This window comes from Chenopodium album, chromosome 13, assembly GCF_948465745.1.
Source record: "Chenopodium album chromosome 13, dcCheAlbu1.1, whole genome shotgun sequence".
Taxonomy (NCBI): Eukaryota; Viridiplantae; Streptophyta; class Magnoliopsida; order Caryophyllales; family Amaranthaceae; genus Chenopodium; species Chenopodium album.
Window position 1 is genome coordinate 51,401,810 of NC_137846.1, and position 23,482 is coordinate 51,425,291.

Consider the following 23,482-nt stretch of genomic DNA (forward strand, 5'->3'; position numbering starts at 1 on the left):
ATGGTGGTTTTTTACAATTAATTTTTAAAAGGTGATTTTTGACAAAATTTTCAATAATTTATGATAATTGGGTGAGATATAGTAGGGAATGTGATCGTTCTATTTTATTGCATTGCTTGATTTACTTTATATCAATTTAAGACTAGCATCAAATAAGCAAGCATGATTGTATCATGGACATCTTAGAATGAAAAAGTTTATTCCAGTTAAGAAGCTAAATTTATCCTTCTTTTTCTTAACATTTTGCAAGCCAGTTAATAACAAAAGTAATTTTTAAAGCAACTATGAAATGAGCTCAAAACTTCTGGTGTAAAAAGTTGCGTAGTATCTAAGTTTGTGAAGGACTGTCAAATGTAGCATTTTATCAAGCTATTATGGAGTATCATATAATTACACCATTTATCATAACCGATTTTGAGCTTATAAAACCTGATAACAATCCATAATTCTCCTAATATAACAGTGACTAAAACACTCAAATGAAGATCTAGCGTGTCATCAACTGAATCTAGTGTAGTTAGAAACTACGATACCTCAAGTTTGCCGGAGCAAAAGTGAAATTTCTTCAATATATATTTGTTTTAATATAACACTATTAAATGGACTTATTGTTGAATTTTACAAGAGCCAAAATCTAAAAAGGTAACAATAAACTTTCAAGGTAAAAGATACTTTGAGAGTTTTGCACTAGAAGAGGCTGCGGTAATGCCTTGAACCCACGATAGTTCTTTGCTGAGCCATAATTAACCAAGGCTGTCACCCATTGATTGTCATTACTGTGTGTATTCATCTTCAGAATTGGTTTTAGTGAGAGAATACGCCTAGCACTAACAGAGTTAAAATCATAGTAAATCTCAAATGGGAACTGCGATTCAAAAGCAATTACAAGGAGCAAAAAGTGGAGAGTATTGTGTAATTTTGGAAACAAAAAGTAATAAAATGGCCTGACTTATACCTGTGTATACAAACATCAGCTCTTGGCATTAAGTTTCTCCAGGAGTATCTTGTTCAAAACACCTGGGTTTGCCTTGCCTTTCGATTCTTTCATCACCTACACATCCAGAACTTCTAGTTTTTACAAAACCCAAGTTTATAATGTACGTAGTACCATCCAATGATTAAAAATACATCCAAGGAAAAAAACAAGATAAAGATTTCATCAAATTCACAAGATGATATACCTGGCCAGCAAAGAAACCTTGCAGCTTTGTTTTGCCTCCACGATATTGTTCAACTTGCTTTGGATTTTCTGCAAGCACTTTATCAATTATTTGCTCTATCTCAGCTGGATTTGTAATCTGCAAGTTCATCAAGGCAAGAAGTAAACATGGTGGCAATCATAGCAAATTATTTTGTTAAGTTTATGACATACAGAATTGTAGAGACTAGCATTCTAGTCAGTATTCTTGGACCTAACTCTTAATATAACAGAGCACTGAATTAGTGAATCTAACAGCAGTACCAGAGACTCGTCTCTTGGATGTTTTCCCCCTTTTCTGAGAGTGTTGGGCAGATCATAAAAGCAATATGATACAATTGGTGTATACACTGGTTGACATATAAAGATGCTATTTACTTAGGGACCTAATTACTATCAGAGTATAATAGATGGGGTGGCTTTTACTCAAGTCACAGGATAATATTCACTTGGCTAGTTGGCTATGATACTTTTGATTCATCTTAATACAATATATCAGTCTTATCCTAGAACTTGACAACTTGTGAAACTTTTCATACAAATTGATCAACTCAAGGACATAACATGTAAAGGCAAATCAAGCCAAAATCTCAAAAGATCAACTTTCCAGCAGCTTGACTAACCACATCAACCATATATATGGTCATATTCATAACCTACAATTTCAGAATTCCAATTTCTAGTGGCACAATATATGCAAAGAGTAATAAGATCAGATATTGCACTTGAGTATGCAATCAAAATGGCAAGCAAAGTTCTCAATTTCTCATGCCAATAGGGTAAGATTTGAATAAAAATTCTTGGAAACATAAATTATACCAAGAAACCAGATTAATGTTTCATATCACAGAAATGAACAATCTGACAATGCAATTTATAATCTCCAATATCTTTTCCCCACCCTCCCAAGGGTCAAGAGAAAAAATATATTTCAAAATAAAATTATACAAATAAGCAAAACTGTTTACCTGGACCAAATTCTTTTCCTTGATGAGACCCTTGACAGTTCCTCCCTTGGCTATAAGCTCAAATAATATCTACAGTACAATAATTGGCCAAAGTGTAACGGCATACAAAGAAAATGAGAGTAACATCAAATATAACCAAAAAAGCAACACTAAATGAGGCTAATATTCAGTCTTTTCCTTATCAAAAAGGAACAGTTAATCTCTCCTTGCCACAGAAAGGGCACAATAACAGGAAATATATACACGAAGTATTACTTTCCAACATCATACCTTAATAGACAAAATTAAGAACTTTGAGAATCAATATGCTTAAAGTAAGAGTAAAGCCTTAACAAAGGCAACTAATACAACTCCTGGTAAGATTCGATTAGAATTCAACATGATTTCCCTCTCTCTAATCAAATTCCTAAGAGATTAGCAAAACACTCATCAACATTCAACATGATTCCACTCTCAAATCTTCTCTGTTTATAAATCCTTAACTAAGTCGCCAAGCTACCCATAGCTAGCTTGTAAAGGTAAAGCCTAAACCTTTGTTCCCCCATACATCAGTTCATTGCATTTTAGTAGGTCATTGTTCTATTAAGGTGGGTTCACTTCCATGCTTCTACGACAATATCATTGAAATTTACATTTTTTTTTGGATATTAGAGGACAAGTGACAAGTTAATACAGAAGAAGATAAGAAAGTGGGGATTTTTTCTTGGCATAATCACTGAGAAAAGTATGACAATAACAACCAAGTTAGCAGAATTGATAGCATTTTGTTGAGAAAGCTGCAACTCTGCAAGAAATGCTATATAAAGTCTTTCACAGAGATGAAAAAAGCCTGTCAAACCCCAACAGGTACACTAACAACATAACAAAACGCACCTCTTTGCCAATTTTGCCACTGATAGTCCCAGTTTTGATAGAATCAATCAATTCAGCCAACTCATCAGGAGTAAGCTTAATTTCATTTATGGACACCTTTTCATTCTTCATGTATGCTGCAACATCACCCATAATCCAGTTAGCAGCTAGCTTCATGTCGGCGCCTTTAGATAGGGTTGCATCAAAAAATTCTGCAATCTGAGAGCCCATTCAGATATAAGAATTACGGCCGTTAGAGCAATGGGCAAGATACTGAAAAATATATACATTTTAGGTAGCAGAAAATTAATCAAAGGAAAGTTAATGCTTTAGACATACTGTACACAACATTTACATGCTTCAAACTTTTGGCTAAATTACAGAGAAAAGCGTGATAAGAAGGAAAAAAAAATGGAGCCTTTTAGTACACCAGATGAATAAGGAATGTAGATTAATAAACATTGCAAAACTGTACATGTCATGTCCTTGTGATTCCAGTGAAGATATATACTCCAGCAAATCAAAACAGTCTTGAAGATTGTGAGATTTTAATGAAGATATATTCTGTGATTTTCTTATTAGAGAGTTTGCCCACTCCTATTATACCTTCAATGTTTTACAGAAATGGATGTGTAGCCTACATCTTTCAGGAATTTGAGTTATAGCCATTGCACTTCTTTTTTATTATTAAACTTCGATTGTAACCCCACTTCTAGAAAGGAAAATTGAAAATTGATCCAAAAATTACATGCTTCAGTGGTTGTTGTGCGCTTATCTATGTTGATAATCTTGATACATAAGCAATTTGAGTAATCAAGAACCAGTGGATGTAGCTAGATTTGGTGTAAACCATTGATTATGACTCACAAAAGTAATGACAAACAGCTCAATAGTGAAAATTATTGGATCATCATACTTACATTTACATCATTGGCGAGAAAAAGCACATCCTGCATGCTTAATCCCATTTGTTCATACCGCCGTCTCTTCAACTCTGGAATTTCTGGCAAAGAACCACGAATATTCTCGATATATTCCTTTGTCAAAGTTACTTCTGGAAGGTCTGGCTCTGGGAAATACCGATAGTCAGCTAGCCCTTCCTTCTTTCTCATAGTTACTGTTTTCTAGCAGGGAGACATGATGTAGGAATTGATTAGAAAAAGAGCACAGGTCAATAACATTCTTACTTCTATTCAATAACTAAAAGGGGAGCAACATCTGGCAATAACCTGAGCACCATCCTCCCAAAGACGAGTCTCTTGTACAATTTGGTCACCTAGTCCTTGGTTATGAAGTTGCACTTGTCTTGTGATCTCATAATCAATTGCCCTACTTATAGCTGAAAATGAGTTCAAATTTTTTATTTCAACCTGCCAGTAAAAATTGGAAAATAATTCAGTCTATGATTAAAAAAATATGCTCATCACTAAAGCCCCAAGCTATGTCATGAAGAGTGTAATCTTGTTAGCAATGGAATGGAATAACATAATCAGAATACAGTTTATACAAAGTAGCATATTTTGACCAAAGAAATAAACTTCTAAAAAAGACAGCTAGGATACAAATTTAAAGGCAAACAGCAAAGTTTCTGGCAGCAAAGAAGAAAATCCATTCTTATAGCACAAGTGTAGTCCCTTAACATTTCCGAGGTATCCAGATTTCCACCACGTTTCATAATTTTCCAGGCAAAATCATGTTAAAAAATTCCCAACTATGCTCAGAACATCAAGATCTCTGTCCTCAAGCTATTTGTAATCATGTTAAATGGTCCTTTTTTGAACTGTCTAGTACTGGATATGCAGTACAAAAATAATAATAGGAAAGAAAGGAAACACACACAAAAATTTAGATAGTATTTGTAGATTAGCACCAATGCCAATCTAACATATGAATATCTACATATCAGAAGTTTAACCACCACTTAAAGTGTCAAATTAGGAGTTTTACGCCAGTATCATGTATTGTCAGGCCATATGCTGTACATTTTAAATGTCTTCATCTCAGCTATGATGAATGCCAAGGAAATGGCAGTTCAACAATCTACATAGCTTGTCTAATTTCATACTCTTAACACCCAAAAAAACATATTTGAAAATGTACCTATCAAACATTTGATCAGACAATGTCCAATTTGTTTAATCAGGATTCAGGTGTCAGAACCAAGTCAATCAACAGGCCATCAAATTCCCAAAGTACATATCATTATGTGATTATTCCATCAATTCCAAACCACGCCACCCCCCCCCCCCCCCCCCCAAAAAAAAAAAAAAAAAAAAAAAAATGATGAATATCTTACTCTCCATTTCAGTTGACAGTTATAATGCACAAAGTTATCACAGTATTCATAATACAGGACAATCTATCTTCCATGTAAGGAGAACAAATATGTGAATTGAGGATCACATATCCTAGTGGAATGTAAATCAATTGGTCTAATTATAAGCTACTAACAGCAATAAAATAATAAAATTGATTAGGAAAACCATGTTTTATTATCCAGACCTACAAGTAAAGATGTTTCAAAACTACAAAAAAAAAAAAGAATATTCTCTCTTTTTCTTGTGAAACCATTAATTGCTCTCTATCCCTTCCAAGAACTATTGTGATTCGCAAATTTGGTCAACAGATTTGATTGGGCATTTTGTATGTTAATGAACAAATTCTGAAACCTTGGGCCAAGCAGCTTGATGATATGAAATATGAATATCACCTACTAATTGCAATATTGTGCTTCCAATGCTTAAATTCAATATCACGTACACAGAGAATATCAGGCACCTAAGAATCTCACGTAGAGTGAGGAAAAGAGTCCAATCTACTTACCTTTGTACCAAACTCAACTTGCCCTCTTGGACGGACTGATATATTAACATCACAGCGCAGTGAACCTTCTTGCATGTTACCATTGCTCACACCCAAGTACCTAACTAATCTCTGCAATTCTGCACCATATTCTGCAGCTTCTATACCACTTCTCATATCAGGTTCAGAGACAATCTCGAGTAAAGGTACTCCAGCCCTATTTAAATCAACCTGCAGATGGCAAATAGCATTAAATCCCAGCAACCTATAGATAAAAAAGAGCTTCATAACTCACGACTGAATTCAGTTTCAATCTGAACATGGCTTGATATCAAATGGTTTAGTACCAAAAACCTTGTAAAAACTATATGTACATGACCCCCAAATTGCTCATCAATAATTTTCACATTCCATGATGCTGGTAAAATTTTGGAATAGTCTACAATGACATCAACAGTTCCAATGTGTCACGGTCCGGATGTTTTGACACCGGGTCGTGCGGCGCGCCCTCGTCTATTGAGGACAAGGACGTAAGCCTCGAATGAAAGAGGTTCGTGAGCACACAGCAACACGGACCAAGGGTATCTCAAGGGAGCACTCGTTAACCACGGGTGCGGGGTCGGGGCTTGTGACGGCCGATGCTTCGAAGCGGGCACAAGCGGATCCGACGAGAATAGGCGTCTCTTGAATGTTTCTTAGTTTGGTGGGGGATTCTTCAAGACAAGGCAAGCACAATATCTATAAAGGCTTAAACAACAACACAAGTCTTAAAGCAAGGCAAAGGGGTAGGGAGCTTAGATTCAATAACCATTCGCTCCCTATAGAGCTTTATATAGTATTACTGAAGAATTACAAGTGAACGTTGGAATGACAGTAACACAATAATTCTCCCTAGAGCCTAAAAAAGAGAAAAGAAAGACTTAAAAGACAATACATGAAGGAAAATACAATAAAAAGGGAAGGGGATACATAGAGAGAGAGGTGGATTCTAACATCCTCCCCCACTTAAGCTGTCGACGACCTCGTCGACTTACAAAACATTACAGATTAGTCTTCTGTTGCTGGTGTAGACCTCACTCTTGTTCTGATGTTGGCACGGTTGCTGGTGTTGCGGTTGCTGTCTTCTTGATCTGGATGATAGGGCTTGAGACGACTGACGTGGAACACTGGGTGTATCTTCATCCATGTTGGTGGCTCAACCTTGTAAGCATTCTTCCCAATCCGTTTAACAATGCGGATGGGGCCTTCATATCTCCTGATTAGCCTACGATCTCTCCCTCTGAGGAACTTCAATTGCTCCGGTAGAATCTTCACCATTACCATGTCCCCAACATCGAATTCTTGTGGCCTCCTATTCTGATCAGCCCATTTCTTCATTCTTCTTGCTGCCCGCTCCAGGTAAGCGCGAGCAACTTCCATATTTTGTTGCCACTCTTCCTTGAATTCCCGGGCTTCACGGCTTCTCCCTTCTTCAGACGCTGTAATGGTGTGAGGTAAAAGGGGTTGTTGTCCCATCACCAATTCAAACGGACTTCTATTTGAAGCGGAACTCTTCTGTGCGTTGAAACAGAGTTGGGCGACGTCAAGGAGTTTCACCCAGTCTTTCTGATTGGCGCTGACGAAGTGTCTCAAGTATTCCTCTAAGAGCCCGTTGAATCTTTCTGTTTGTCCGTCGGATTGAGGGTGGTGACTTGAAGACATGTTTAAGTTCGACCCCATTAGCTTGAACAACTCTTTCCAAAATATGCTCGTGAACCTGGTATCTCTGTCGCTGACGATGCTTTGCGGCAGCCCCCAATACTTCACAATGTGTTTGAAAAATAGCTCTGCTGTCTCCTCCGCACCGCACGCCTTCTGTATAGGAACGAACGTAGCATACTTTGAAAACCTGTCGATCACCACCATCACAACTGAATATTGATCCACCTTAGGTAGACCACTGATGAAGTCCATAGACACGCTCTCCCACGGACGCGCCGGAACGGGAAGAGGATCTAACAGGCCTCCAGGCTTCTGACGATCGACTTTGTCTTGTTGACAAACTAAGCAAGTTCTGGTGTAGTTGATAACGTCCTCCTTCATCGCTGGCCAGTAATAGCCCATGGACAGCAAGCTCAAAGTCCTCTGCCAACCAGGATGTCCAGCCCATAGGGTATCATGACATTCTTTCAAAAGCATCCTCCTCAGGCCTCCCGCCTTTGGAATGAATAGTTTGTTGCCTTTGGTGTAGATGAGTCCATCATCCATCCAAAAGCGTCTTGTCTCCCCTTTCTCAATCAATCCCTTGAGGGTGCTCGTCATAGGGTCTCCGTCTAGGTTTTGCTTGACTTGATCTTTGACCGAGGTGGAAACATTACTGGCCGCTAACGGGGACAACATCTGCATTGTCGCTAAGTCAGCTCGTCGACTCAAGGCATCCGCTACCCGATTACTGGCTCCTGTCCTATAGGTGAACTCCACATCAAAATCAGCAAGCACTTCCTGCCATCTCGCCTGCTTCCCTGTCAGCTTTGGTTGAGTGAGAAAGTGGCTCGCTGCGGTATTGTCAGTACGGACGAGGAACTTGGACCCCAGCAGATAGTGTCTCCACCCTCTCAGACAGTGGACGATGGCCAGAAGTTCCTTTTCTTGAGCAGCATATCTTTTCTCGGCTCCACTCAGCTTCCGGCTTTCATAAGCAACTGGGTGGCCATCTTGAAGGAGGACTCCACCTAGTGCAAAGTCCGAAGCATCAGTCTCCACTTCAAATGGTTTGTTGGTGTTTGGAAGGGTTAGGACAGGCTCTTTCGTCACCGCTTCCTTAAGCTTAAGAAACGCTTCATGTTGCTCCTCTGCCCAATTCCACTTTCGATCCTTCTTCGACAAGTCCGTGAGGGGGCTTGCAATTGCTGAATATCCCTGAATGAAACGGCGGTAGTAGTTAGCTAGCCCCAAGAATGATCTTAACTCTGAAACATTCTTCGGGGCTTGCCAGTCGTTGATGGCTTTAATCTTCTTTGAATCCATTCTGATGCGACCCCCTCCTACAAAATGACCGAGGAAGCCTACTTCTTTCTGAGCGAAAGCACATTTCTCCCGCTTCACAAACAAATGATGCTCTCTCAATTTCAAAAACACTTTCCTCAGATGCTCCAGGTGGTCCTCAAAGGTGCGGCTGAAGATCACGATGTCGTCCAAGTATACCACAACAAACTTGTCAAGGTATTCGTGGAAGACTTGGTTCATCAGCGTGCAGAATGTTGCTGGAGCATTTGTTAACCCAAACGGCATAACTAACCATTCGAAAGCCCCATATCTGGTGACGCAGGCCGTCTTCGGTTCGTCTCCTTGGGCAATTCTGACTTGGTGATAGCCTGACCGGAGGTCAAGTTTAGTGAAGTACACAGCATCACCCAATTGGTCGAACAAGTCAGCTACTAAGGGTATAGGATAATGATTCCTCACGGTCAGCTTGTTTAAGGCCCGATAATCGATGCACAATCTCAAACTACCATCTTGTTTCTTTTGGAAGAGAACTGGTGCCCCGTACGGTGCCTTTGAAGGTCGGATGAACCCAGATTGAAGTAACTCATCAAGTTGTCTCCGTAATTCAGCCAACTCGGGAGGTGCCATTCGATACGGACTCCGCGCGGGAGGTCTAGCTCCAGGCACCAACTCAATGGTGTGGTCGATGGCTCTTCGCGGAGGGAGTGTTTTTGGCAGCTCCTTCGGAAGAAGGTCCGCAAATTCTTCTAGCAATCCCTTCATAGCAGGTGGGAGGTCAGTTTGTATCTCATCCTCTTTCAGCGAGAGGGTAGCAAGGAATGTTGGTTCGTTTCTCTTCATTCCCTTTTTCAGTTGCATTGCGGACAAGTGGGATCCCTTCTTACTTCTCCCCGCTTCTCCTGGTGAGCATGTTCGTAAGAGGCAAGGATGGTTGTCGGCAACAAGAAGGGAACCCAAGTGGGGCATTGGGACAGCTTTGCTGACACGGAGGAAATCCATTCCCAATACCATCTTGAAATCATCCATCGGTGCCACTGTGAAATTGAGGGTGCCACTCCAATCTCCAATCTTGGCTTTAACATTCCTGGTGATACCGTGGATAGGTTGAGCTTCTGCGTTGACAGACTTAATGCGGCCTCCGCCTTGTATCACTTTCAGCCCCAAATGGCTAGCAATCTCCTTGGTGACAAAGTTGTGGGTGGCTCCGGTGTCAACCATAGCTTTGACCATCTTCCCATTAACCAATACTTCAACGTACATCAATTCTGACGCATCTGTTCCCATGGAGTACATGAATCGTATTGAACTCAGTCTTGAGGTTTCCTCTTCGTCATTCTCCACCTCCTCCCTGGTTTCTGTTTTCTCAGGTTCAAGTGATATCGAGGAGAGTTTCTTCTGAAGGTTGTCAATTTCTCCTTTGTGACGACACTCGAACCACTTGTGAGGCCCGCGGCAAAGGATACATGAAAGGGGTCTATTCCAGGTGGTGGAGCTTGAAGCTGCACTTTTGTTCGTCGACGCAGACGATCCGTTCCTTCGGGGCTCGTCTCCCCCGCTTTTGTACCTACTCCCCATGTTGTTGGAGCTAACATGGGAGTTCCCAGTGGTGCCTTTTGGGGTACTAGATGCTGACCCACCAACACCTTTCTTCTGATTCAATCCCTTGTCTGACGAGTAGTCCATCAACCTTTCGGCTGCGGCTATGGCCCCCGACAAGGTATCTATCTTCTGGCGCCAAATCTCTCTTTGGGCCCAATCCTTCAAGCCTCGTACAAAATTGAACAGGCGATCCTTCTCAGTCATATCATGGATCTCCAGCATGCACGCAGAATATTCCTTGACATACTCCCGAATAGAGGTTTTGTGTTGTAAGGTGGCCAACTTTGTACGAGCCACGAACTCGGTGTTCTCTGGGTAGAATTGTGCCATCAGTTCCTTCTTTAAATCCTCCCAAGTATCTATCGACGTTCTCTTTGCTTGAATGTCGGCGTACTTAGTTCGCCACCAGAGCTTCGCGTCGTCGATTAAATACATGGTGGCCGTGTCGACCTTAAGATCATCCTCCAACTGGCATATCCGGAAGTATTGCTCCATATCGAAGATGAAGTTATCAACTTCTTTTGAGTCTCTTGTGCCATTAAAAGTTCGAGGTTTGGGGGGTTTTATCTTACTCCCACCTCCCCCGAGTCCTCTTTGGGCACGCGCCAAGGCGGCACATTTATCCTGTGTTTCATCCGCAACTCCTTGAACAAAATTCAGCTGTTCCGTCAACCCATCAACTATTGACTCCAGCTTTTCTATTTGATCGGCTTGTTTTATCACGATATCCTCGAGTCTGGGCAACCTTTCTTCGAGCATCGCCCAATGTTCGGACTTGCCTTCAAGCCAAGCAAGTCGTTCCTCAATTGTGTATTCTTGCATCTCTCCTTCTCCTGCCATATCTGCGGCAAACCCTGCTCTGATACCAACTGTCACGGTCCGGATGTTTTGACACCGGGTCGTGCGGCGCGCCCTCGTCTATTGAGGACAAGGACGTAAGCCTCGAATGAAAGAGGTTCGTGAGCACACAGCAACACGGACCAAGGGTATCTCAAGGGAGCACTCGTTAACCACGGGTGCGGGGTCGGGGCTTGTGACGGCCGATGCTTCGAAGCGGGCACAAGCGGATCCGACGAGAATAGGCGTCTCTTGAATGTTTCTTAGTTTGGTGGGGGATTCTTCAAGACAAGGCAAGCACAATATCTATAAAGGCTTAAACAACAACACAAGTCTTAAAGCAAGGCAAAGGGGTAGGGAGCTTAGATTCAATAACCATTCGCTCCCTATAGAGCTTTATATAGTATTACTGAAGAATTACAAGTGAACGTTGGAATGACAGTAACACAATAATTCTCCCTAGAGCCTAAAAAAGAGAAAAGAAAGACTTAAAAGACAATACATGAAGGAAAATACAATAAAAAGGGAAGGGGATACATAGAGAGAGAGGTGGATTCTAACACAATGAGACAATGAAAATTTCTTTGGAAAGAGCCAGAAACAGGAGTCTTCAAAAACAGAATGCCTAAATATTATAATATATTCTCTTAACTCATTCTAGGATGGAACAGGACCTTTAATCTATTGGTAAAAAGTGAATTTAAGGCTGAGCAGCTATAGAGACAATGAAAAACCAGTGAAGAGTGAGCATATATGTGTTCCAACTTAATTGCAATGAATTCTGCAACCCCCTCCCCCCCATAGAGGGAGAAGATGAAATTCAATTATACATACTTAAATCATAATCAGAAAACCGCTGGATCTATCAAGTCCTCATTCCAAGCGTTGAATGCTTGAAACTAATACATAATTGATTGAAAAGTTTAAGAGCAGAAATACCTTAAGTTATTACCTATACCAAGGGACTTCTCATACTACTTTCAAACATGGAATTGTCTAAATAAGAGATCTTTACTTGTAATAAGCTAACAAATATGCGATTGCCAAAAAATGATGAAGCGAGTACCTGAGAATGACTTCCACCATCTGTATGGAGTAGTTTCCCTGCATCCTCTTCCATATGGACTCGAGTTATTCCAAATTTCCTATGTCCACCACCATACTCAAGTGGGAGATCCAAGTCAATATACCCACTAGTCGCTATGGGAATATCGAACTGAGAGATCTGGTACCCCTTTGGCAAATCAGGATAAAAATATTGCTTCCTGTCAAACTTTGAATTTAAGGACAGCTGACAATTGAGTGCAAGGCCAAGTTTCACTGCACACTCAATCACTTTGGAATTCAAAACCGGTAAGGCACCAGGCAAGCCCATGCAAACAGGGCAAATATTGGTGTTTGGTTCTGAACCATAATTGTATTCACATCCGCAAAAGGCCTTGGTAACAGTGGAGAGCTGCACATGGGTTTCTATACCAATGATTGCTTCATAGTCTTTCAAAAATTTGTCAAGTGTTTTGTCGTGGTTTCGAGCTACAACTTTAGACGATGACTTAGGTTTATCTTGTGTTGTTACACTTTGGGTATGTAAGTTATTAGATGTACAGTAAAAAACACCCGCTTTTTTAGTCAACAGAGAAAATGGATAAATGCAAAGAGGACGAATTTGCAACCCTCTAAACAATACAGATGCCATCTTACTGATCGATTACATCAACTTCAACATCAATTGAACAAAATTTGAGTCTGAAATAGAAGCAAAAAAATACTTGCATTAGTAACAGTACTAGTTGATAATTGGGTATAAAATTGCAACAAAACTACGTATGTTATCATTGATTTTCTTCAAAAAAAGTATGTTATCATTGACAGCAGAAGGAGACCTGCATCAATCATGAAATACCCTGAAAGAACAATTTGAACATGAACAATAAAAACTGAAGGCCCTAAATTATACATCATTCCAATGATTCTCCTCCTCATACAGCAACAGAGCAATCTTATTCAGGACTGGAGTTTAAATTTATATATCTGCAAGAAAATATGAGGACTGCTCTGATATGGAAAATTTTCCAATTCCTGTTAAATCAGATATGATAAACTGTAGCAGAGATGACTGCAGCAAACTGTACAAGTGTGCAGTTCTTCTAAACCTAATTCCACATCTATATATTACCAAGATCTGACACTAGAGGTGCTTCTCAAGTTCTCAAGTCAACTACTAAGAATTTAAGCTTGACTGTGTAAGCCATCTTTTGATTTTACGGACAAAATGATTGTGACCAGTTATACAGACAGAATAGGTCAGTAATGTGCCTAAATTTTTCATCACATTCACAGCAGACACTACAGCAGCTGCTATCTATAAGACTATAATATACCTAAACACCCACCTAAATCTGCTTCCAGTCAGAAACTGTAATTTAAACACATACAACATCATAAGCCTACATTTAAAAAGGAAAGAATCCCAAATAAGCCTAAAGGACTTCCAACTTACATGTCGATTCTAAAATAGCTTGTAGCTGAGCGAATGGTGCAAAAACCTCCCTTGGATAAAAACTAAAAAATCCTTTACAGTATTAGTCTTAAGGTTAACATGTGCTTCAAAATTGCGATAATATAAGGCAAGGTGCAAATTTTCAATTTTCCCTTGGATAAAAACTAAAAAATCCTTTACAGTATTAGTCTTAAGGTTAACATGTGCTTCAAAATTGCGATAATATAAGGCAAGGTGCAAATTTTCAATTTTTAAACCCCCAATTCTCTTAGTACAGATTTTTTTTTCATTTTAACCAACAATATGTGTTACTTTCTTGTTGGCAAAAGACACCCATGAGAAGTTCCTATGCATGCTCTCCACCCTCTTCGCAACTATTACAAAATTATACTTCCCCTGCTTATATTAATTTCTACGTGGGGGAAAGGCACACAAATTAAGGAGTCCATGTGAAAAAGAGATAAAAATAAAAAATAAAAAAAAGACGGAATCATGTGGTGAAGAAAGAGATAAAGAGAATTACTGGAAAAGATTATGAGCAACTAAACTTTCAGATTAGGGAAATGCATCCAAAATGGAGAAAGTGACTTTTTGGGAAGCTTCTAACCCTTTTGACAATTTTATCCAAAGATACAAGGTACATCTTGTTCCCCTCCTAGCAAAGAAAGAACAGCAATATACAATATACTAATATGAAAAGAGCTTGATCAAATACTAATAAACAATCCTCCATCACAAAGAGGAAAATAAGGGCAGAGTCGTAGAGACTGGTTCACCCAATCTAAAGAATCTCCTCCCATAAGATAACTATACACTGTAATTAAAATCAAAATAATGTTTTCTTTCAAAAAAAAAAATAAAAAAAAATAAAAAAAAAAAAAACAAAATAATTTCTTTCAAAATATCCCATCATAGGGCATCAAATAACTTTCTTAGGCATATATATAATTTTTAAACACTGAATGGAAACATTTTACCTTCTATACTTCCTCAAAGTCTTAATCTATGCTAATAAAAAATGGGTATGAATGTCGGGTACATAAAAATGATACAATTCACATCAAAGCTCAAAACTTCAGAGATGTGTGAGCAAGTTCTTGACTTTTACATGTGCTTTGCAAGTTACAAATATACATACAAACATTTTAGGTTGACGGTTCCTTTTAATTTTATGATCCCAAACCCATTTTAAGCATCTAACAAAACTTTCTGATCCCCTTCCATCTCCATTTCATCATGTTTCAGTAAAGATAGGTGGTTCAAAATGATGGAAATGTCAGGATAATGTAATTAAACTGCCTAGTGCCTAGTAACAAATCCATACCCTTGACCGAGTGTCGGGTATCTGAAAACTGGTACATAGAACAAAATGAAGAGTTGAAGTTACTTAAGTCTATATCTCCTCAATTGAGAGTATTTCTTACTTAAACTCACTAGAAGTGAAGTATACACTTATACATTCGAATTTCGCTACGACATAAACAAAATTATAATCAGCATTCCTCCTATTCTGCTTTCCCTATACAATCATATCCTAAATTCAATATGACAAACTGCTGAATAATGTCAACCTAATAAATTAAATTTTCTCACCCACTATCTTCTCACTTAAAAATTTGAACATAAATTGCAAACAACAATATACTGGCAACAAATTCGCTCGTTAAAAGCTCAAATACTTCAGCAATTACAACCAATAGTCCAATATTCCACCTTAGAAGAACCCTAAATTGACTATACTGACAATTGAATTAACAATAACATGAAATTAAAACCCACATTATAGAAATTCTTTTCGCTGATTAAATAAAAATGGAAAATCATCTTACTTCAGAAGCAGCTTCAATGAGAATGAAAAGGCTCAGGAGGCACTTCAATGGAGAACTCAGAGTAGCAATAATGGAGGAGAGAGAGAGGTGCAGCATAAAAGTGAAAAGCACCAAAGTAGAAGTTGAAAATGAGGGAAAGAAAGCTCGGAAGCAGCTTTAATGGAGAAGTAGAGCACGCTTCAATGGAGGAGATAGAGAGGTGCAGCTTCACTGGAGAATGAAGGTGTTTAAAGACCCGCACATATTGTCAACCGTCAAATCTAGATAACATCAATGGTCAATTGGTCATAGGCTTGGAGCTCATTCAATATATAGGCTTGCTAAGAGATAGAAATGGGTCGGGCCGGTTAGACACAGTGTGAAAACGGGCTGCCTCGACACAAACCTGTCATAAGCTTGGCACCGCACACGCGGAGTTGTGGTTATGCATGAGCTTCATTTTTTAAATTTGGCACAAGCATGACATTCTAACCATGACACTACACAACACGCGGGTCGGATTATGCATGGGCTCCATTTATGAAAGATCAGCATGAGCCCAACTCAGCACGATTATTTTTTGGCCCGTTATAGGCATGGTCCGCTTGAACATGAGGCACACTAGCACGACACGTGAGCCTTGGCACACCTCTACTCATACCCATCTTTAGTTTTGACTCTTGAGGCTTCTTTTAAAGCACTTTCACTTATGGGCGAAAATATGCCCATGAAGAGTTTTGGTGGGGAGAAAAAAAAAAATTACACTCAAGTATGGTATTGGCCATACTTAAGGCCTGTTCACTTCAACTTAATTTCAGTTCAGTTCAGTTTAGCTCATAATTTCTTTTTCTCATAAAATATTCAGTTCAGTTTCAATCAATTCAGTTCAGCTCAATAAATGTGAACAGACCCTTATATGAATTCCCAACAATTGATTCTCAATCCTCACTCACCTTGGATCCTTAAAATTGCTATTCAAACATTACAAACGCCCTTTTATCCTAGCAACCAAGTTGTTTTAAAACATGGTATACGAGAGAACCTAAACTTGTTTTTTTGAAGAAAGAAACTAAACTTGTATTAAATGCTTAAATTGGCTTGAAAAATAAACAAATTTGTACGTCATTTTTACAAGTAGTAGTCACTCTTGTGTGTATTCCAAACAATGACTTTGAAATAGCCCATTTTTCGCATGACTTCACTTTTGAGATAAAATAAATGCATAATTCAGTTCAAATTGGTTCCCTGCTTTCCAATTCGGCTACTTACATTTTCAATTTGGATAATACAAATTTTCAAAAACTCAACCCTAAACCTAATTACCTATACCTGAAATTACAGTTTGATTATCACATTTTCAGTTTGATCATTTTAGGTTCGATGAGTCAATGGTATTGAGTATACAAATTCAACCTATCATCCATTACATCACCCTAATCCATCCATATTGACAATTACTTTCTTTCACAAGTTGACTAAATTTTCATCAGATATCAACATCTGAAGTAATAATAACTTACCCTAACTTCTGGAAAATACAGAAGTCATTGCATACATATTCCAATCCAAGAGTAGGACAGGAAAAAAGCAGGATTCCCAATTCAACTTAATCTGAAGCATCACAGATTCACAGAATTTTCTCTACAAAAGCATCAAATTTCTTGCTTATGTAAAACTGGCTAGACTAGACCTGTCTCCTGTGAATACATGAATGAACCTAAAAGATGAAATCAGTTACACCGTTCTGCGACATTAATGTTGAATGTGTAGACATAAGAAAGAAACACCAGTTTACAGCTCCCCAAGGTAGATCTGTTTGTCACTACTGCATGATCCAACAATAGGCTCTCTTGGGTGGAAAACAGATTCATTCACAGAGCCAGTATGGCCAGGGAGCTTGTACAAGATACGCCGAGTAGTTGTATCCCAAATATAAACCATCCGGTCTGCACTTCCAGCAGTGACTTTGCTACCATCAGGAGACCAAGCACATTTCAACAAATTCTTCTCAAAATTATGTTGATGACCTTCCAGAACTTTAACACAACGGTTTTGAGGAGCATAGGGACGCATATCCCAAATGCAAAGCTTACAGTCCATACCATTGGTGAGAAGATAAGATCCATCAGCACTCAAAGACATCCCAGTGATCATATCCTGGTGGCCTTGGAGGGTCATAGTAACTTCATTTTTGCGAACATCCCACACTTTGACATCATTGTCAATCCCACCAGTGTAGATTTTATCAGATGCATCAGAGAAGCAAACAGCAGTTATTTGGTATTTGTCTGGGAATGTCTGAATAGCACCCCTGTGACGCATATCCCAAAGCTTTGCAGTTCCATCATCTGACCCACTCACAACAAGAGGTGGTCCCCTCCGAGCAGGACAGCATGAGTTAACAAATGAGGAATGTTCAGCCATCTTTTTGATCTGCTTCCCAGTTTCGGCATCCCACGCTCTTACTGTCTTATCAGGACTAGCTGAAACTAGCTGGGTTCCATCAGTGGTCCAATGAAGATCAAGAACAGCATTCTTGTGACCCTTCAAAACCATAAAATTTTTGCAGTCACCATGCACATTCCACAAGAAAATTTCTCTATCGTGTGAGCCTGATGCAATGACTGTTCCTTCGGGGTTGAACTTCATGGTATATACTGCACTTTGGTGACCAGTCAACAGCATAATTGGTGATTCCAAACTTGATGTGCGCTGTCTCCCATTTGGCCCAGGGGCCTGAGGAGCATTGTATGGCACAGTGGACCACTCCATTGGCCTAGGGCCAGCCACAGATAAGGCACTTTCATTGTTATTTGTAGTGGCCAGCATCTTGCTTTTAGCTTCACTGAGTGACACTGAAGAACTGTCTGCACCTGCCCTGGAAATGAAGAAAATATGCTCACACTACCAGAATGTCCAAAACAAATAAACAACAAACGAAGCAGGAAAATTCATCAAAAATCCATAAAAAAGATATCAATCTATAAATTAGTGGAGTTGTGTAACCAAGGGACAGCTTGATTCATCGAAGGGGAAACAGAAAGGGGAAAGAAATCAAGAAACAGAATTTAAATTTCTGTTTGGTTAATTTCCTTTTATATAGTTTGGTTTCTCAAACAAAATAAAGCAAATTGGAAAACTTGAGTCCACTACTTTATTCTCCTCCTATAAACCTGCTTCCCTCAATATCAACTGCTCCTGCTCATATCACTTAATCCAGCACTCTCAACTCAACCAACCTCAGCAGCTATTTTCCTAACCAACCTGGACCCAGCTGCTACTATTGATTGTTGCATCACAGTGTTGTGTTTCTACTATTACCTTGCCATATGCCTAACTGGAACTCGACTTTTGGTAGTTGAATTAGGCCAACTGGAAGCAATTCAACCACCAAAAGTCAAGATTAAGGCCGTATTCAAAATTCACTCAAAAATTTTGTCTTGATATGTTACCATCTTACCGGTAAGTTTTTTTTGCTTTTAGATCAACTTTTACCCCCATCTCCTTTACTGGTGGTCTTTTGGTAGCTCAGTCCACAAAGCTCTGTACAGTCATTTTTCAAATGATTTTGACTCGGTAAGATAGTGTCCTAGGTTAGGGGAAGGTTGGACAATGGTGGCAACAGGGGCTGATGTTTGCCGATGGTGACAGAAGTGACTGCAGCAACAGCGGTGAGGGTAGATAGATAGATTGTCAATACTGATGAGATGGGTAAATTATAAATGGTGTCAACACCGGCAGAACCCACAGGAGTGAGTCTAGCAGTACGTGGTGGTGTTGGTCGTCGGTCTCTAACAGGCTAACAGCCATAACGTTCAATGTGGGTCTCTGGCAGTGGCCTGGTTTAAGGGATATTTAGTGAAGGTAGATACCCTTGACCCTTCTAATTCTTAATTATGTTTACCAACACAATTCCTTGGATAGCGGTGGGGAATCATAACATTGTACAACCAAGCAGCAAGAATGTAGGTGCCAATTTCCTTTTTCCTAATCCTTTGAAACCAAACAGCCACTAATATTTAGAGACGGCCGAAGCAATCATCTTTAATTCTTTAGCTCGGAAGATGATATATAAAGTAATAGAAGAATGGAGGCATATTGTACTTGACTACTTGCCTAAAAACCACTAAAGAAGTTAACAATGACACCTTGGCTAACTAAAAAAAAAATGGACAAGTGGTGGCTACAACAAGAAAGATACCTCCATTTTGCAATCCAACCCAATAATCATATCTCACGTTACTAAGAACCTATTATTATACTATGAGAACCTCTTAATTGAACTAGAGGTCACAAGTAAAATACCTCAACCATGATTGAAGTTCATGCAAAATCCACAAATAAAAGGAAGCAAAACAGTGACACTAATAATCTACTTTGGTATAATAGGCCTATAATAATTCACCCCTGATCACTATTATAATTCCATAAGTTAACTTGATGAGTAAGGATAATTCAGAATTTTCACAAGAAAAGAAGAAAAAAGTCCTATAAATCTTTCCCACAATCATATTGGGGCAAGATAATATTTCAGCAATCTCTATCTTTCTCCCTCCTCCCTTTTCTCTCTCTCTCTCTCTCCACACATTCTTTGCAAACCAGGTGACTCTGCTCTGAGGAGCCTTGTCTGAATTCCAGAACCACAAAGTCATCCCCCTTTATCTCCAGGTCCAAAGGTCAAGAAAGTTTCGAAATTGACATCACTTTTCAGCAAGCAACTACTAATCCCAATTATGCAAATGTAATACCCTGATTTCACATGAATATTTCATGGCTTCACCTCTGCTAACTCTTCAAACATGTCTTACTCGCAATTGTCCAACCAATCTAACCTAGCTCGGATATTACCAGCTAAAAGTTAACCCCAATCCCTCACTTACAATCTTACTTCACCGACTTCAACCCTAAGCTTCAATCATTCTCACTAGCTAGCCAAACCAAACAAACTATTGTTTGTGAGAAGGAATTATCGAATCGTCTACCAATATCAATGATCTCATTATAACATCTTTCATCACTAAAACCTTTTACGCAGTATTATTTTTTTTTCGGGTTAGTCCGGTCCCGAGCAAGGGCAGAAGGGGTGGCCGGAGAAAAGGTTCGTTTTCATGGTTTTGTTCTGACACCAACGTGTTATGCAAACAAAGCTCCGCAACACACTAGCAGTAAAATATCACTCAATTATCAAAATTAGGTTCCAATAATCGCATCAATTTCTTCTCGCTTAAGAATATCAACAAAATGGCTCACTATAATATTTCATAACTTCAATAAACATACCAACAGTTCAATAATCCACTTAGAAAAACCCTAAATTGACTATACTGACAATTAAATCACGATAAACCCTAGAATATGAAATTAATTGATACTCAACGAATTCTAATAAATAATAAACACCTTACCTCAGAAGATGCTTCAGTGGAGGATAGAAAGCTCGGAAGCTGCTTCAATGGAAAATTCAGAGTACGCTTCAATGGAGGAGAGAGAGGGGTCGGAACCAGGCAGCGTAAAAAAGCTAGGTTTGGTTTAATTGATTGTGGCCTGAGTTTGAATAGAGCTTTTTCGAGAAAGCTTTTAGCTTAATGAGGCCTACTTCGTATTAGAGGTTTGAACATCCTAAAAAAAACTTATTTGGGAGTTTAATAAAGGAAAATTTGTGTTTATCATCCTCAAAACATTATATTTCAAACTAGTCACTCATTTTAATTTTAATTTGAAAATACTATTAGAAAAAAAAAATAATAATAAAAAAGATTTCACCACCAATTTACACTTTCCCTTAAAAAAAAAATCATTAAAGGTTTGTTTAGCATCATTTTTGTTTTTCACTTTCTTGTTTTTTTTTTAAAAAAAAACCAAAAACAGAAAACAAGAAAAATGTGTTTTCACTTTTCTGTTGTCAGTTTTCAAAATTATCATGATTTTAATAAGTTTATATAATTTTTTATTCATTATGGGACATATATCATATACTTTTAAAAAACAAAAAAGCATAACAATGACAAACGGACCCTAAGTTATTGATTTTCGTATCAAAATTTGTTTTTTTAAATTTTGGGGGCCATTTTGCTCTAATAGAGTTTGACTTGAGATCAAAATTGACAAAAATATCTTGTTTTGTGTGCATAACTGTATGCAAATCGAGGTCTTTTCATTATGAAAAACGTAGCGTTTTTATTTTTTTTTACCAATTTTTGACCTCAGATCGGATCTTTTAGGCCCAAAATGACCCTTAAAATATCTAATGAACAAGTATTTGGCCTACAAATCGAACAAATTTTCTAATAACATTAGCTTTCACGATTTTTTATATGAAAAATGTCAAGTGGTGGTAAAATTAAATATTTTTTGTTTTTTTAGTGGTATTTTAAATTAACAAATTAAAAATAATGGTTAGCTCAGAATATGGGCTATTTGGGTGGTAAAATAAAAATAATATTTTGATTAAAGAGCTTTTGGGCTCATAAAAACTCGTTTTGACCTTGATATTACCATGACAATCCAAATTGTATGTTTTATTGTGGATAGATGACTAATGAAAACTTTTCTGGTCTACTTTGCTTTTTTTTCGTCTAACATAATGAATGAGTTGACATGTTAGAATCGGGCCTAACTACGTAAGAATGACTTGAAAAATGGAACTGTCAACTCATTGATTAAACATGTCAAATTAGTCTTTGTCACTTGTAAGCGAAAGTTTTTAATACGAATTTTTCAACATATACCACTGAGTTAAAGCTTAATTCACCATATACCATAGAAAACTTTCTAATTTACCATATACCATCCAGTTTAACAAAAATGCCACAACATTCCATTAATGACTAATGGACGTTAACACCGTTAGTCATTAAGGCTAATAAGGCCACGTGGCAACATATAATTGGTTCCCTTTTGAATTATTTAATTTTAAAATAATTATATAATTAATCATAAAAAAAATAAAAAAAGAAAAAAAAAACCCTGCCACCCATGTCCGTCCAGCCACCACCGGTCAGCGCAAAACTCGACCATAACCCTCGCACCGACGCGGAATCCGACCATAACCCCGCACTGGCTTGAAATTCGACGAGAAAACCCCCGTCGGACTGCCGGCGCTACTCCCTTTCTCTTGAACCACTAGCGAAATCCTACAAGAACAATTGAACCATCGGTCGCGAAACAACCCATTTCCCTCGAAAAACCCTCCCCTAACCACCGGTCGGCGCCTAAACCACCCTTCCCCGCGCCGACGAATCAATTTCGCTTGTCTCAATGCCATTTCCACCCCAACTAAACCACCACGTACGTCGAAACCCTAAAACCAAAATCTAGGGTTTCGATTTTGGTGTTTTAGGGTTTCGGGGTGGTGGTTTTGGCAAGTTGAGCAGCGGCGACGTGTAGGAGAGGATTTGGGCTACCACGCGAAGGTGGTGGCTGGAGATTTCGGGAGGGAGAGGGGAATTCGTGGGTGGTGCTGGGGAATTCAGGAGGGAGAAGGGAATTCACAGGTGGTGGCTGGGAATTTGCAGGGGGAGAGGTGGATGGGGTCGGGAATTTTACTGGCGGGGAGTGGGGACGGTCGCCGGCCAACTGGGGGTGGGGTCAACGCTAGGATGGTGGCGGTGGTAGCTAAGGTGGAGGTGATTTTTTTTTTTTAATTTTTAAAATAATTTCTCTAAAGTTAGTTAATTAAATAAATAATATTAATAAGAACCAATTATAAGCTGCCATGTGGCACAATTAATGTTAATGACTAACTGAGTTAACGGAAAGGGCATGTTGTGACATTTTCGTAAAATTGAAAGTTATATGGTGAATTAAAAAGTTTTCTATGGTATATGGTGAATTAAGCTTTAATTCAGTGGTATATGGTGAAAAATCCGTTTTTAATAAGTACTCGTAATTGATTTGCTTGATATATTTTTTCACATGATAAAGTAATATAACC

At 38.7% G+C, this 23,482-nt stretch overlaps 1 protein-coding gene and 1 pseudogene across 4 annotated transcripts; both read right to left on the minus strand.

The window, feature by feature from the left end:
• Window positions 1-350: 350 nt before the first annotated feature.
• LOC145574920 (glutamyl-tRNA(Gln) amidotransferase subunit B, chloroplastic/mitochondrial-like) lies at window positions 351-15,834 on the minus strand. 2 transcript variants are annotated; one of them, XM_081632807.1, is made up of 10 exons: window positions 15,571-15,834; window positions 12,308-12,987; window positions 5,842-6,051; window positions 4,248-4,388; window positions 3,939-4,142; window positions 3,040-3,237; window positions 2,167-2,235; window positions 1,182-1,298; window positions 956-1,051; window positions 351-821 (listed from the first exon to the last, which is right to left on the minus strand). In XM_081632807.1, the coding sequence occupies exons 2-9, from the start codon at window positions 12,935-12,937 to the stop codon at window positions 971-973; spliced, it is 1,650 nt and encodes a 549-aa protein (XP_081488933.1). In that variant the 5' UTR covers window positions 12,938-12,987; window positions 15,571-15,834; the 3' UTR covers window positions 351-821; window positions 956-970. The 2 variants fall into 2 exon arrangements, with proteins under 2 accessions (XP_081488933.1, XP_081488932.1); XM_081632806.1 differs by having other exon boundaries at window positions 355-827.
• Window positions 15,835-17,121: 1,287 nt separating this feature from the next.
• On the minus strand, window positions 17,122-21,147 carry LOC145574921 (uncharacterized; annotated as a pseudogene). 2 transcript variants are annotated; one of them, XR_014098219.1, is made up of 2 exons: window positions 20,955-21,147; window positions 17,122-18,422 (listed from the first exon to the last, which is right to left on the minus strand). The product of XR_014098219.1 is annotated as an uncharacterized LOC145574921, transcript variant X2 (transcript). The 2 variants fall into 2 exon arrangements; XR_014098218.1 differs by having other exon boundaries at window positions 17,122-18,427.
• Window positions 21,148-23,482: the final 2,335 nt, after the last annotated feature.

Coding starts and splice junctions, on each gene's coding strand:
- LOC145574920 (XM_081632807.1), bottom strand. CDS start 12,937: ATGGCATCTGTATTGTTTAGAGGGTTGCAAATTCGTCCTCTTTGCATT. Junction 1,299..2,166: donor AGGAAAAGAATTTGGTCCAG/GTAAACAGTTTT, acceptor ATGAACTTGCAG/ATTACAAATCCAGCTGAGAT. Junction 1,052..1,181: donor AAGGTTTCTTTGCTGGCCAG/GTATATCATCTT, acceptor CTGGATGTGTAG/GTGATGAAAGAATCGAAAGG.